The following is a 15014-nucleotide window of genomic DNA, read 5'->3' on the forward strand; positions in this document are numbered from 1 at the left end:
GAATAAATATTGTCTTGGCGTGTGCGCGCCCGCGGGTCGTAATTGACAACGACATTGGGGCCAGGTTAGACCACTTAGTCCTGAGAGGGACTGTATTGTTGTTGTTTTTCCCCTTAAATGTGTGTGAGCGGTGCGACTGTGGGAGCGGACGTAAAGTGTTGTGTACTAAGCAGGATGGTACCCAGACTACGTTTCGCATTTCGACAAATTAATGACGGTAGAAAACTTCGAAAGAGCACGTCTGAACACAACAAAGGTAAGAATTAAGCTGATACGAATCAAGCCAGACCAAATAATTTGCAACAGGTAAGCGATCAATGATCGGCTAGTAGAAGTCACCGTATTTCACCATTTCTATGATCATATTGTTGGTCGTCATTTTCTCATCCACACCTTATGAAATAGTCCTGTTGTTTTCTTAGGACATCTGGTGGACAACGCCAAGTACTTTATTGTTAGGGAAATGTGTTTTATTGTTTGGTGAGGTTGAGTGAAATTCCACGCGTGGGGTATATAGTGCTTTCCCACGGAACAGGTTGCTTGCTCGCATTATGTTGGTGAGCAGACAGCTATGATGAAAAGGCTTTACCAAGCAGTGGACCACTGTTTAAAATCATGCACAGTAGGCAATATCAAATTATTTTCTAGCGGAAACATAATGAACGAAGACTTCACCGCGCAATCAATGTTTTCTTTGTCGGTTCATACGCCGACATGTTACAATTCCGATTGGCTATACGCTTATTCTACGAATAAGACAGCCTACAAACAAATCGTTCTCTGGTTTTTGGTAGACTACTACTTAAACAAATAATGTAGGAAATATTTATTTTTTGTAGCTAGATGCAATACCTAACCTTTCCACGGCGCTGTGTTCCCGATGATCTCACCCGGTATGTGCCGCTCTGCTGCGATCACTTACCTTTGGATGTTATCCTGCCTACTGAGCTACAAACTTACCGGAAGTGAATAATTTGGTGGCGCAAACTGCTGTATTGACCTTGGATTCTACCTGAAAAATACTAGACACAGATTATCAGAAGGATATGTCCATAAAGCTTTTGTTTATTTCTATTCCCTTGCGATCCAACGAAAATGCTGGACATGTTGTGCGTACGCAAAGGGTTCCTTTGAATTTTGCGGTCCCCTGAGCTGGACCAGTGGCCTGCGCGTCCTCCCCAGATCGGGGACATTGAACAAGGAGAATATCAGGAGTGCAGGTGAACACAACATCGGTAAATAAATGTCTGTCCGGCTCCGTTGGTAGGTAAAAAGCCGTGCGCGGCCCCGGTAGCACTAATAAGGGTTACCTAAGTATGTGTGCGCGGCCCAGCGTAAGATCGACGATATTCGCACGAATAGGGTAGTCTGCGCGCCCCCGCTCTCAGGTGAAGAAACTCGCAGCCTGCGACTTTCGTCCCCTAGGACGACGAAACTCGCTGTGCGATTCTCTGCAAATCGCATACGATTACATACCTGTACATTTTGTACATGTACAGAATCTGAAGGTGACAAAATATCTGCTGTAAGAAGTACTCAGTACATTATATCATGTACAGCTTGCCTTTTTCTGCCTTGCTTGCTTGCTTACCATCACCATTGTTCCACACTGTACCAGCAGAACAATTATATGTTCCCCTAGCATGCTTTGCTAACAGTAGAATTGTAGGATACAAAATACCAGCTTGAAGATGTATCACAAAACTTTTCTTGCCATGCCATTATCACTGCTTGCTTGCTGCACATTCTATCTGCATTGCATTGCATCCCTGGCTTGCTTTATGGTAAATAGGAGCAAATACTACGATGCTTCATGTGGGTATGTACAAGACACAGCCTTTAAGGTTTTAGAGTATTCCTCTTACTGATGCACTGACTAGATACTGATTGCACCTTCAAAAAGCTGTAGAATCACACACTTTTAATTAACTATCTGACTTACCAATAGCATGCAATATTAAAATGTCTTTATACCAAGGAGAGCACCTCTGATACTACAGGTACAACTGTCGTATTTAAGAAGTTGAAATAACACTTTATGAAGATAATACAGTTATGCACCTGTTGACACTCCATTTTTTTCCCATGTTGTTCCCATAGGGCCAGGTGTACAAGGAGAAATGTGAGGCCCTGGTCAGAAAGGTTGTGGATGGCTATAACCTGACCATCATGGCTTATGGACAGGTAACATGTCGTGTATCTGATTTTTATCCTATATTCAAATGTTGTTTTTATCCTTATTATGTCCATCTGCATGATATATTTGATACCATTTTGATTTGCTCTATATGTTTTTAGACTGGATCTGGGAAGTCCTACATCATGCATGGCACTGAAGAGGACCCAGGAATTGGACCACAGGTAATCATTCCGTAAATCATGTTTTGTTTCCCTGTTATAGACCTGTGTCAAGCTGTACAGTAAAGAGCTGTAAGACAGTCAGGTATCTGTAGAGTGGATTGTAGCTGTCTGGCTACATAACATGAACATGAACATGAACATGAACATGAACATGAACATGAACATGAACATGAACATGAACATGAACATGAACATGAACATGAACATGAACATGAACATAACATGTCTTTGTTCCTCATCTCCTGCCCAGATGTTCCAGACTCTCTTCAGGCAGATTGAAGCTGCACCAGATAACAGGGACTTCTTTGTGTCCATGACCTATGTACAGGTACAATATACATTACTTTTTGTTAACAAGGATTTCTCACTGTATTTATTCTGTATTTCTTGACTAGATTTGAAACTTGAACCTAAATTAATAAGAACCTTAAAGTCAAGGTATAAGATCCTTGAAACATGTTTATTGGCAACAAGGAAACATATTGATTCTAATGATTTTTGATTCCTTGCAGATTTCTGAGGACAGCTTCATTGACCTTCTGAATCCTCATGGCAATGAGATGAAAGTGAGGCAACATCCTCAACTGGGCATGTAAGTTCTCATGCATCAACCAGCCAATTATTTAGAACATCCTGGAAGCACTTTCCAACTTTGTAATTTAAAAAAATGACCAGAAGTTATTTAAATACAATGTACATTGAATATCTGACTTTTTTCGCAGTATTGTAGAGGGTGCGTCTGAGATTGTAGCACATAACGATGAGGATCTGAACCGCCTGTATGACCAGGGGAACCGAGTCAGCGCCATCATCCAACCAGACCAGAAGGCAGGGTAAGTCTACCCTTCTGGTCAGGTATCTTCATAAGGTCTCTAGACATTTGTGTCACAGAATCTAATGTTGAGGTTTTGAAAGAATAATAAGCCTGGACAAGGTGGACTTTGTAATGACATAATAATAAAATTCATAAAGTTCACCAAAAACTATCTAAACATTATGTAACTTGTAACCTTTATGAATTACAAATAACTTTAATGTACAATCATTAAATACTGGTATGTATTAATGGAAAAGTAATAATTTGTCAAATAAAACATGGTGTCTTTAACAAATTTTTTTCCGCTAATTGTTCTCCAGAGTTCACCGTGTTGCAATGATCCGTGTAGAACAGAAGGACCTGAGTACGCTGGACGGACAGGGCGTCAGGTCACAGGTCAACCTGGTGGACCTGGCAGGGGCTGAGACTAGTGCCTGTAAAGGGTGGGTACAAATGTGGCTAAACTGTCTGTTCCTTTGTAACAAATGTATTAGACATGCAACTTTAACAATATCCTGCTGTGTATACAAATCTATGACTATTGTTGCCTTTTTTGTTCTTCTTTTATGGTTCTTTTGTGACTGGGCATTGCCTGAAGAAAATGCCCAGGACAAGTAAATGGTGCCTACAGATTTTTCTTTTAACATCAGCATTTTTCTGTCTGTTGGGAAACTTTTGTTCCAACACAAGAAATGTTTCTCACCTAGAGCTTTCAACCAATCACTCTGGTCTTTTTCACTATACTGACCTTGATATTACCTGTAAATGAGTACAAAACATATCATGTTTATACAGGGTGAATGCCTTGCTGACAGCGCTTGGTGAGTCTAAGAAGAAGGATGTCAACGTTCTGTACCGGGACTCTCACATCACACGTCTGCTGCAGGATGCACTGGGGGGAAACAGCTACACCGTCATGGTTGCCACCATCTCAGCTGCAGGTCAGTTCACTGCTTACCTCACCGCTTAACGGTCCGTTGATCGGGGGTGGTCGTAGGGATGCTTTGAAAGCTGAGCCCACTGCCTCCCTCCAACCCACTCTGTCACTTGGGTCCTGGTAAGGGGCAGGCTGGTCCACTCTGATGTTGTCATCCCACTTCTACCTCTGTTTGCCTCTTCTTCTTTTCTGCAGTATATTCCGCATCGCCCTCAGTCCCAGCCATCCCATCTGTCACGAATTGTTGTTTTGTAGTAAAAGGAATAATTTTGTTCATCGTGTTCTCTTCTAGATGTCTGTTCCAGTCAGACACAGTCCACTCTGCAGTTTGTGCAGACTGCCAGGAAAATCAACAACCAAGTCAAGCAAAACCCTGTAAGTATTTAGTCAGTTCTGCAGTTGATTTTGCCTAACATTTACACAAGTCACAGTCAGTATCTTCTTAACCTTTGACTGTCATCTAAGAAGTCATCCTTTTCCTTATGATCCAAATTTTATTGGATTGACTTTAACTTTTGTTGCCAGAATTTGTAGACATTGCACATGGATATCTGTCAGAAGACATTTTTATTTTAGAATGGAGGCACTATTAATATGTATCTTCACTGATCAGTAGGTAGACCCAGAACACATTGTGCATTGGGTTTCAACATGACGAAAAATTCATGAGGACCTCTGTCATTTTCCCAGGACGAGACCAGCACGGTGATCAGTGAGCTGCGGAAGGAGATCACCCGTCTTCGCACCAAGATCAGCGGCAGCACCCCAGCCGAGCGCGATGATGTCATCAAGATGGAGGTCTGCATTTTGTCTGCAAATTTCAGTACTAATAATTTGAGCAATCACTGTTTTTGTTTACATCATATACATACAAATTATTTGAAGACATACGTAAATTATTGGTACTAGGCAAATCAGCCAATCATCACCAATTCTAGCCTACCTCTCGTAGGCCTATGGCAATTGCTCGTGTATGTTTGGACACTTCTTCAGTTTTATAATTTACCAGTTAACTATATAGTAGATTATTTTACAAATTAGAAATCTCTTGTGATATTCTGGTGTTATTTGCCAACGGTGCAGCTCCCACATGACATTCAGTGATGTTGACCCTTTGGAAAATCCTGCCAATGATCTATGACCTTGAACCCTACAGGAGCTGGTGAAGGATCTACAGTTGGCCAAGAAGCAGAGCTGGGAGGAGCGGGAGAGGCTGTCAGACTCTCACGAGGAGCAGAGGAAACACAACCTGGCCAACAAGGTAATGTCAGCAGTATTATAATCTACAGCTCTAGAAAAAAAAATTCCTGATCTTCTGTTTAACAGTAGGTTTTTGTAGTCCAGTGGTTAGCAACCCAAGAGGTTGGGAGTTTGAATCCCAGCTGTTGTCGCTCACCTGACATGCACACTTCTAGATGTCCTTAGGACAGGACATTAAGCTGTAGTCCACTGTTCATTGTGCTTGATGAAAGGAGTTAGGGGAATCTCTCTGTAAATACTGTACATATCATCTGTCTTCTCTGTCATGACCAGTGAGCTTACTTTCCTTATTGTAAGCTCACATCAAGTTTACATGATTACAAAAGAGTAAAAGATTTGTAAATGTGTGTGATTTTTTTTGTATTCCAGGGTATCCTTGAATGGGTGATGGATGCGGTCAGGAGGGGGAACAAGGACACCAGGGAACGGATCCTGCAGATCCAGAAGGATAAAGACAAGGTAAAGATAGCTTCACTTTCAAAATGTGAAAAATGCTTTGATAAAGAAAGAAAGATAACAGAACAATGGCACAGCAGTAGAGCTGATAATGTCTAGGCATGAATTGTGGAGTATCAAAGACTGCATTTATCTCTCTAACCATCACCATTAACCTTTACCGTGTAGCTCCAGCTGGAGTACAAAGAGAAACGTCAGCAGTTGGAAAGGATGAAGGATGACCTGCAGGCCAAGATCGCTGATTACACCAAGATGACAGAGATGGGTTAGTCTGGAGTCTGACCATTATTCCATAGTACAGCCAGATCAGACAGTTCTTTGCAAAACTTTTCAGGGAGAAAATGTTTTCCATCCTACTTGAATCCCTTATACAAAGTATTTAGTGTCACTTTACAGATGATTTCAGAACGTTGCCCTCTATTTACATATAGCTTTTGTAAGGTAAGATTACAGAAATGGCCATAGCTATGACTGATTGAAATGTTGGGCTAGTGGTCTCCATCTGAGATTGGTGAGTCAAACCCCTTATATTGTTTTGATATGGACATACATGTACGTTTCATGTTAATTTCAGGTAAAGCCAAGGAGGATGAAACCAAGGCTCGTGTTGGAGCCATCCATGACCTGAAGGAACACCTGAAGAGAGAGACGGATGCCATCAAGGACATCAAGAAACGGCTTAAGGACCTTCAGGAGAAACAGCGGGCAGAGAAGGAGGTAAGAAAGGAGTTCCTGCAACCTGACCTGACCTTAACTGTTCTCTCCTTTAAAGTAATTCTGCCATATGGAAATGCTGACTCAAAATTGACGATCAGAACACATTACGCTTTCCTAATGCCGTCACGGTCTGATAGAAAAGGTTGAAACTTCGGTGTACATAGCACTTTTCTGATATGTCCGTTGCCTTCTTGTTGTCCAAGTTATTCTTGAAACTTTACAGGAGGCCCGAGCCACCAGTTCTGCTCTGAAAGGGAACTCTGAGCTGAGGTACAAGATTGAGGTAAGACATAGCTATATTTGCACATAATGTTTCAGGACACTCCTGTAAAATGTCAATTTTTGGAATACAAATGTGTCAACATCTAATGTACAGATCTTAGCAGTAGGTCTTAAGTGATGAAATGTTGTTTGGTGTTCCTTCTTGCAGGCTGAGGAACGTCAGAAGTTCGAGGCTGAGAATCGAGCTATGATTAAAGAGGAAGTGGACCGTATGAACATGGAACTGGAGCAGGAGAAGGCAGAGATTCGGGTATTTAGGACAAGATGTTTTCCAACATACATGTTTTTGTTACAGCAGGTTTTCAACACAATTTATGATATCATAACCCTTTTTAACTCGAAAAACTTCACACACAAATATAGATGCATTATCACAGTTTCATAAGCCAGTCATTGTATCCTATAGCTGAAGGAGGCCCAAGGAGTGCAGTATTCAACCAAGGAGGCTGTGCAGCTGGAGATGCAGCTTGCTGAGATGAACGCAGAGAAGCCTGTCATCACTTTGCGGGTAACGTTACATGTGCATAAGGTTTTCCCACAAGTTTTACAGGAAAAATTAAAGGTGATATCTATCTAGAGATTGATTTTACATGCTGTTGCTTCTTAGACGGTTTGAATCCATAGCTGAGTCAGTTACCAGATGTTAGAGTGTATTTTTGGTAACCAGATATCAGAGTGTATTTTGGATGCAACTTTACAGCTGCAGTCGCTAGAGCAGGAGAAGGCCATGATGGAAAAGACGATGGAGAACGCCCAGAAGGCTCACAAGGAGGAGATGGAAATTCAGCAGCTGCAGCATTTTCAGGTAGGCGATCATTACAATGGACATAAGGATCATCTTCTTATATAATGGGTAATGTTTGTCAACTGCTTACATTTCTATTTTTGTCATATATAAGTAGGGGAGAAACATTACCGGTTAATTAAATAATATGTCTTATATAAGAGTTATTGCTGCTAGGTCTTAGGTTTTTTATCCATGGGAGAAACAAAGAATGCTCCACAGTATACTGTATGTATCGATTGAAAATGAATGTGACAATGTTGTTTCTTTTGACAGACATTCCGTAAGTTCCGTGAGGTGTTTGAGGAGCAGAAGGCAGCGCTGGAGGGGCGGTACAGGAAACTGCTGGAGGACGCCATCCAGGACGCCGTCTTCCTGTCCGACAGGAACTCAGAACTGGAGCAGGAGAACCAGGCTCTCAAACAAGGTCTCACACCACTGTTTCATTGTGCTATGACAGTTGAATAAACTGTGGTTGAGCGATACCAGTAATGTCTTCAGTAAGGAGTGTAGGTGTAATGAAATTTTATAGTTTGCTACCTTATGTAGCAAATTTTGCTCCATTTCTTTAAAGAACAGCATCTTAGTTTTAGTTAGCTGAGTTTTCTGACAACAATTTCATTGATGAGAAGTTATTGATCCCAAACAAGATGATGTTTCACTGTAACAGCTTATGATACCATTGGTTTATGTATCCTTTCAGCGGCTGCAGTACTGAAGGACAGACAATATCGGGTCATTACATGTTCATCTATGCACCTTTGTGGTGTTACATTTTGTAGCTGTCGTAGAATTGATATATTTGTTGAATAAGTATGAAGCCATTGATATTTTTTGGTTGTCATTTTAATGATTTACAATGTAATTTTCAAAGTTGTTTCCCTGGGTTAAATTGCACAATCACAACCATATATTCTCTATTTTGAAAAGACTATACAAGATAACACAGGTGGCAGAAAATGCAATTAAAATTTCTAAGTCTTAGATTACGCTTTGATAATGTAACATCATGCTGTGCTTTGCTCATGTTTCATCTACTGTCAATGGTGCTGAAATGTGTAGGTATCCCTCCAGCTCAAGAGATGATGGTAGCACCCTAAGTCTGGTGTTGAGGCTGGGTGAAAGTTCTAGTGTGGCTTATCAACCCAACCTTGGCAAAATATGTGCTGAAATATAATTAAAAGAATTATTCAACCCTTTCTTCCCAGGGCTTGCGGAGATGAAGGACCAGATGACCCTACTGAAGGGGGCGGGGGCAGGCCGGTCCAGTCGTCCTCCTACAGCCTCCTCCACAAGATCTGCAGCTTCTTAAGGGATCAACCATTGTCTGTGGAGGGGGGATGAAATTCTGCAGAAGTAGGAGGATGAATATGGGAGTATATAGCTGTGAGATGAAATAAAGTGTAAAGTGTACAATCTATGATTTTGAGGTGTATCCATTGTAATACTTATTCTGAAATCCAGCTTTTCCCATGTGAATAAGCCTCAAGATACACAGATATGTATACTATAATTCTAGTATATCAGAATACATGTATGTGATACAAGAGACTGTCTCTAGCCTTTTGCATTTAACTGATAGTGATAACTCCTCTACTCAACTGGACAAAAATGTGATTAATTTTGTGTCAACTGAAATGTTTAGATTTTAAACCAAATGATAAAGAATAAAATCTATGAAATATACTGAGGCAATAATCATACTTCCTATTCATATAAGGAGCACAATAAAAGTACTCTTGAAAATAAACAGAGAGGATGGTATATTTTATAGTCATGATGGTGGACCATGTGCACATATAGTGTAATTTTTTGCACTTTCATATATATGTATATACTGTTATTTCTGTATCATGTCACATGTAGCGTTGTATACTTGTATTATGTGATTTTTGGACCAGTTGTTTGTGTGACTTGTAATAGAAATATAAGAGATGTCTGTAGATAAAATTGGATACATACTTCCGTGGTCACCTGATTCGTCATAAACTAGTTGCGACTTTTTGCAATTATATGTATGGAATAATATTGCCATGTATTGGTCTCTTTACTCTGATCAGCTGTCATTGTATTTATCCATGATAGACTTTGTATAACTTCAGACCCTTTATGTGTCTGGAATTGAAGTATTTGATCTTCTCTAGCACACTGTAAATATTCAGCAATGTGAACTACAAAAAGCAATAGCTGTAAAGGAATTTTATAACATCACTGGAGATTTTGAATAAAGTATTTTGCACTTTTAACCCTATTGTGGAGGAATATAGAAATCAAAAGCGGCCTCTAGCAGTTCAATTAAGGACTGCACCACAATGCTAGGTAAGTGGTTCCTATTACTGCAGTGATTTTTTTATTGCTACGGGATGATTTAAATTACCATAGTAAACTTTTGAACTGTTATATACGAGCTCCCTATATGCTGAATAGAACAGTCCAACAACTGCACCATCAACAGAAGGAGCTTGTGTAAGCTGGCTTGTACTTCATAAAATATAAAACAGCTGGCACTCTGCCATCTTCCTGGTGGGCACTTGTCAGAATGGGTTAACGTATATGCACCACTAAAAGAAGGAATTCTGGAGTGCCCTTTAACTCAAATATAAACTCTTTCAAAATGTATAAGCCAGGCTCTACGATTGGGCTTTCTTTGGTCCCTCTGTAATGCGACTTTTATCTTTGTGGCATATGGCTTCTATTTTTACAGTGTAGTCGACAAAATAATCCCAGTACAAATAGAAATAGGATAAAAAGCGCATTATAGAGGCTCCTGCAAAAGCTCAGCGGCGGAGCCTGCTTAGGATGCTAAGACTTATTTCAAAGTTCCCGCCCTTTAAAAATTTGCATAATCTGGAGGATTACGCGGACCAATCAGCTGCGATTATTACCAAAACATGACTTGATGCTCGCTCTCGACCGAACGCGGGCGATGCAGGTCACATAGGGACGAAACTTTGGCATCAAAAACAGCCTTTCAGCCGGCTCGTTGAGCGTCTGCCAGGGGAAAACTATGGCCACGGTTGCCGTGCAGAGGCTGCTGGGCGCCCTGCGCGGGCTCGCCGGCTGGTGGTGGGGCGGAGAGGCGAGGGAGACGGTCGATTTCCACACTTTACAGGTCAGCTAACTTCTGGGTCGTCACCTTTCCACGCTGTTTTTGTAATGTAATGACAACGCCCCCCACCCCACAACCCCCCGTGGCTTTGTTTTTGTTTTCATTTTACGGCGATTGTTTTGCTCTTATTACCGTAATCCAAACCATAACCCGCCTGTGTCGAGTGGGTCGTGATCGTGAGACCTATTAAAGCCGATCGGCTGCAGGGTTACACATGTATAAGCACCGCAAAATCGCGTCACTGTTAGCTCTTAGCAACTTCGTTACTTGGTAACGTCGTGTCTGGTGGTGTACTGACAATTCCAGGCACACTTTGTGTATGTTTTTCATGCCTTAATTTCCCTCTCGACTTCATGACAGAATGGACCTGTCCCGAGTGGGGAGCTGTTTATACCGCCACTAATGAATTCCTTATGGGGAAGAAATCGTTGTGCAGTTCTTTTCGAGCCGGGTCCCCCGGAAGTGACAAATTATGTATGGACTGATTATAATTACTGATAATCAACATAACTTCAATAAATCTCCACTCCTCCTCCAATGCACACTATACAGCCCAACTTCACTCCTTTCCAATTAAGGTTATCCCATATAGCTTTGATTACCTTGACCAATAAACATTGAGTAGAGTCTGCATTTCGATTTTTACCACATAACGTTTTATGTAAATGCTGCAATGGCTACGTGCCTCATTAAACTGCAATCATTGCTTCAACATTATGAAAGATCACATAAATGTCACAGACCAAAGTCACGGGTAGGTTGAGTACAACCAATCAGCTACGCTGCAAAATTAGAAGTTTATAACGAATGGCAATGAAATAGCACACTTGACGGGTGATATTTTTCACCTCGGAAATGTCCCACAGTTCAGAGTAGAGGTCGGAAAAATTGTAGGATTAACAGTTAAACACCTTCTTAAAAGATCAGCTTAGAGGTCACACTTTCAAGTCCATTTCATTACCAGGGTGCACAAGGCAGAGGTTGTAGCTGTTTGAAGTGACATGCCACTTGTGGTGTCAAGTGCCCTTCAGGCCTCCTTGTGCCAATTGTGCATGTAGTGGGATCTGAAGCTAGCAGCTGAAATGATCAAAGCTGTTCACGGTGTATAGGACAGTTTCAAAGGCCCTGTATATGGAGTGGGCGAGTGATGTATGACAGGGCTGGTCTCGGGATATCCGAGGTTTGACGCTAATGCACAGGATATAACCCTCTCTCTGTATGTTATTGATTTTATGACACTTCTTGGTGCCAACAAACAGATAAAATTGGCCACTTATAACAAGGATGGCATCTGACTCTGAGGCTCACTCACAAACCGGTTTATTGGCTGCTGTTCCCCATCTCCAGGGGGATAGAGAGGCTTGCATAGATGTCCTGACTTGATGGCACACTGCCAGCTGCCCCTGTCCTGTCCTGCATGCTGCTAGGATGTGAAAGTCTTCTCTTGAGGAATTTGGGAATCGAAGTCCTTAGCAGGATCTATAGTCAGGCTTTTTTGGGGGCCGGGGCTTGTAACCAAGAATGACAGAAAAATAAGATCTACTAATTTTATGACCTGTACATAGCTTGTAAGAGCATAAATATACAATAAAGGCTTTCATTAATTTGCCTGCCAAATAAAATAAATACATGAAGTTGACTGACTCTTGAGGATTCTGAGCCATATGGTGTTAGCCCATAATAACCAACCATTACCATTGGCAGGCAGGTTGACCAGGGGTTAGAACATAGTAAACAGGAAGTGACCCTTGCTTGGCAGAGATTAGCAGGGCCTTTTTTGGTATGAATACGTCTTAGATTATCTTGAGACAGCTGGGTCTCTTGTTCAAGCATTTCTGGCGATCATTAACCAGCCAAGCAGATCTAGAATATCATGAAGACGTGTTTGTTGACATGTTGATTTTAATCAGACAAATAGGAAATCAGCCATTTTTTTCTTTTTTACTGGGAGTATCATTTAATACAAATCCTGAAGTTTGTTGATAGTTTTTTTACTAGTCATCTTATCAGGCTCTTGAATACTGTAAATACGATAAGATTTGAATTATCACAGTGCATGTATAGTACTTGAAGTATAACACTTCAATCCACTTTTCTGATGACATTTGTCGCTCTGCAATATAACTGAGGTCAAGGTACAAGTGACTGTTTTGGAAGTGTACATTTGTATACATTGTAGCAGAATCTGGCTCAATCAGAACAGTTAATGTTATAGTGCTAATCCCTTGGGAAACTTAATGCAAAGATCTGCTAGTACAGCATCACTAATCCCAGAGCTATGCACGCTTCAGATATCCAGGTGTTCAGGACATTCTTGAAAATTAAGGCCTCCATGTCACAGTGTAAAATGTCTTAATTACAATCATTATTGTTTGACAGTAATTACAATTCAATCATACCAGGTTGACCAACCAGCATGATGGAGAATATACAATATATCACAGTATAGATTCATACTATAGTCACACGAGTACACCATATCCTAGGAAAACAGTCAGCGGTATCATTGTTCTGAGTTACACTAATACAAATTTGCAATACTATAGTAGCAAAAATTGCTCTTAAATATAAAATGGGCATTGCTGTCAAATGTTTTTCTGACTGCCAGTATACATGTAAGTTGGTAATCCTTAGTGTAGTCTGCTACATTTGAAAGCATTAATACGGTTGTTTTTCCATCTTGTTTTGAAGTGCTGTCACCAAACCTGTCAAGCCTAGCTTGCTTTTAATATACCAGTGTATATAATGCTTGCTTAGTAGAGTAGCAAATCAAACAGTGCTGATGGGTGTTTTACTCACTGTTTGTTCTTTTTCACAATTGCTCTACTTGTATTTTGATGGGTTTGACCTCTGATGAGATTAAATGGCAATCAGCTATCAGATCACATTGATGAATGTTTGGCAGAAATGGTAAGCATGTATTTTTAAGCAAGCTTTTATAGTACAAAAGATATGGGTGGTTTTTAAGGTATGTTAGAAACAATTTGCAGGTTACGTTGTCCTTCCATATTTGTGGCCTTAGACTTAGCGCTTCATGTAGAGGGTTATACTGAGGCCTTACAGAAAACTGCACCTCTCAGAGTATCTGTCCCCATAGTTTCCTTTTAATTGAAATTTAAGCTATGGATTTATTTCTTAACAGGTGTCTTGACACAAATTTAGTATCCACACTGAGCACCTGTATTGTGTAAGTTGACAGGTAACCTGGTGAAGTGTGACAAATGGTCTCTCAGGTTCATGTGTCAAGTGCAGACAAAGGCAACCTCATTCCGTAGTTCACCCTGTTTCCCCCCAGCAGACACGAAACAAAAGGTTTTGACCTTGGGCTCTTGGGCTTAGAGACCAGTTGACATTCAAGAAACCTGTTTGCTTTTTTAATAGTAGAACATCATAAAGGGAACAAAGTAGTTGTGTAAAATGACAACCACAAACTGATAGTACTACTTACTTACTAATTTCCCTTGAGTCAGACTTGATTCGAGCTTTTACTTGTGTAGCAAACTATATCATGATGGCTTTTGCCAACAGCTGAGATTCCCACATTGGAAAAATATGGAATCCAACATCCTTGACACCTTGAATCGTCACAAATGTAGCAAAATATTGAAATTTGTGTGTTAAGTAACCAGGAACTATGCCTCCCAGGGTTTAGGAAGTATTCAAAGTTGGCAAAACTAAGCCTTGACCCAACAAGGTAGGGCAGGTACTTGAAATGAAAACAGGAAATAGGAGAAAGGGACATGCCAAATTAGATTTTGTGCCAAGGAAATGTAAATTACGAGTCCAGAAGCCCAGATGTTGAATCACATTCTCATCTTTAACCTGATTAGAGCATAGCTATAATTGTATTGAAGAGCATGTTCCTCCATTTACTTGATACTTTGTTTCAGCATAGACCTTGTCATGGATCATGGATCTTGCATGGGGCAAACAACACTGTGATAATACCATGACAACCTGTAAGCAGCACATGCGTATACATGCATCCCATTCAGTCACGGTAATGACTTTGTTTGCCCTTGGTGTTACCCAGAGTTCTCTGTTTTTTCCCAGCAAGTGAAGTGATCCATGAAAATATTTAACGGTCTATTGGACACAACCTCACACAGTGTCTGTTAGGTTTCTCGATGATGGATTTTTCTCTACATATACTTCTGGAGGTAGGAATAACAGAGAATTTGTCATCATAATTTGTAATGATTGTAAATATGTTGTTGAAGGAGAACATTCTGTTTAGAAACTTGTAAGTGCAACTAGAAGTAGCAGGGCATGTGTGGCTGGTTCTACTAGA

General features: G+C 40.6%; 2 protein-coding genes across 6 annotated transcripts in view; both read left to right on the forward strand.

The window, feature by feature from the left end:
• LOC109468022 (kinesin-II 85 kDa subunit-like) overlaps positions 1–9860 on the forward strand; it is a 13744-nt gene extending 3884 nt beyond the window's left edge. Inside the window, exons 5-23 of the mRNA XM_019766228.1 lie at positions 2101–2184; positions 2299–2361; positions 2612–2689; positions 2874–2953; positions 3084–3194; positions 3499–3621; positions 3974–4119; positions 4408–4490; positions 4806–4913; positions 5272–5376; positions 5745–5834; positions 6000–6096; positions 6406–6548; positions 6772–6831; positions 6979–7080; positions 7237–7338; positions 7531–7635; positions 7891–8041; positions 8823–9860. Of these exons, the coding sequence (XP_019621787.1) occupies positions 2101–2184; positions 2299–2361; positions 2612–2689; positions 2874–2953; positions 3084–3194; positions 3499–3621; positions 3974–4119; positions 4408–4490; positions 4806–4913; positions 5272–5376; positions 5745–5834; positions 6000–6096; positions 6406–6548; positions 6772–6831; positions 6979–7080; positions 7237–7338; positions 7531–7635; positions 7891–8041; positions 8823–8926 (1935 nt within the window). The 3' untranslated portion in view covers positions 8927–9860. The remainder of the gene's footprint in view (positions 1–2100; positions 2185–2298; positions 2362–2611; positions 2690–2873; positions 2954–3083; positions 3195–3498; positions 3622–3973; positions 4120–4407; positions 4491–4805; positions 4914–5271; positions 5377–5744; positions 5835–5999; positions 6097–6405; positions 6549–6771; positions 6832–6978; positions 7081–7236; positions 7339–7530; positions 7636–7890; positions 8042–8822) is intronic.
• Positions 9861–10486: 626 nt separating this feature from the next.
• LOC109467990 (cGMP-dependent 3',5'-cyclic phosphodiesterase-like) overlaps positions 10487–15014 on the forward strand; it is a 69887-nt gene continuing 65359 nt past the window's right edge. For 4 of the 5 annotated variants that reach the window (XM_019766178.1, XM_019766179.1, XM_019766182.1 and 1 more), the window contains exon 1: positions 10487–10726. In XM_019766178.1, coding sequence (XP_019621737.1) covers positions 10622–10726 — 105 coding nt within the window. In that variant the 5' untranslated portion in view covers positions 10487–10621. Of the gene's footprint in view, positions 10727–14798; positions 14884–15014 lie in introns of those variants that run through there. The other variant, XM_019766183.1, reaches the window with a different exon arrangement.

This window comes from Branchiostoma belcheri, unplaced genomic scaffold (genome assembly GCF_001625305.1).
Source record: "Branchiostoma belcheri isolate BF01 breed outbred unplaced genomic scaffold, Haploidv18h27 scaffold19, whole genome shotgun sequence".
Taxonomy (NCBI): Eukaryota; Metazoa; Chordata; class Leptocardii; order Amphioxiformes; family Branchiostomatidae; genus Branchiostoma; species Branchiostoma belcheri.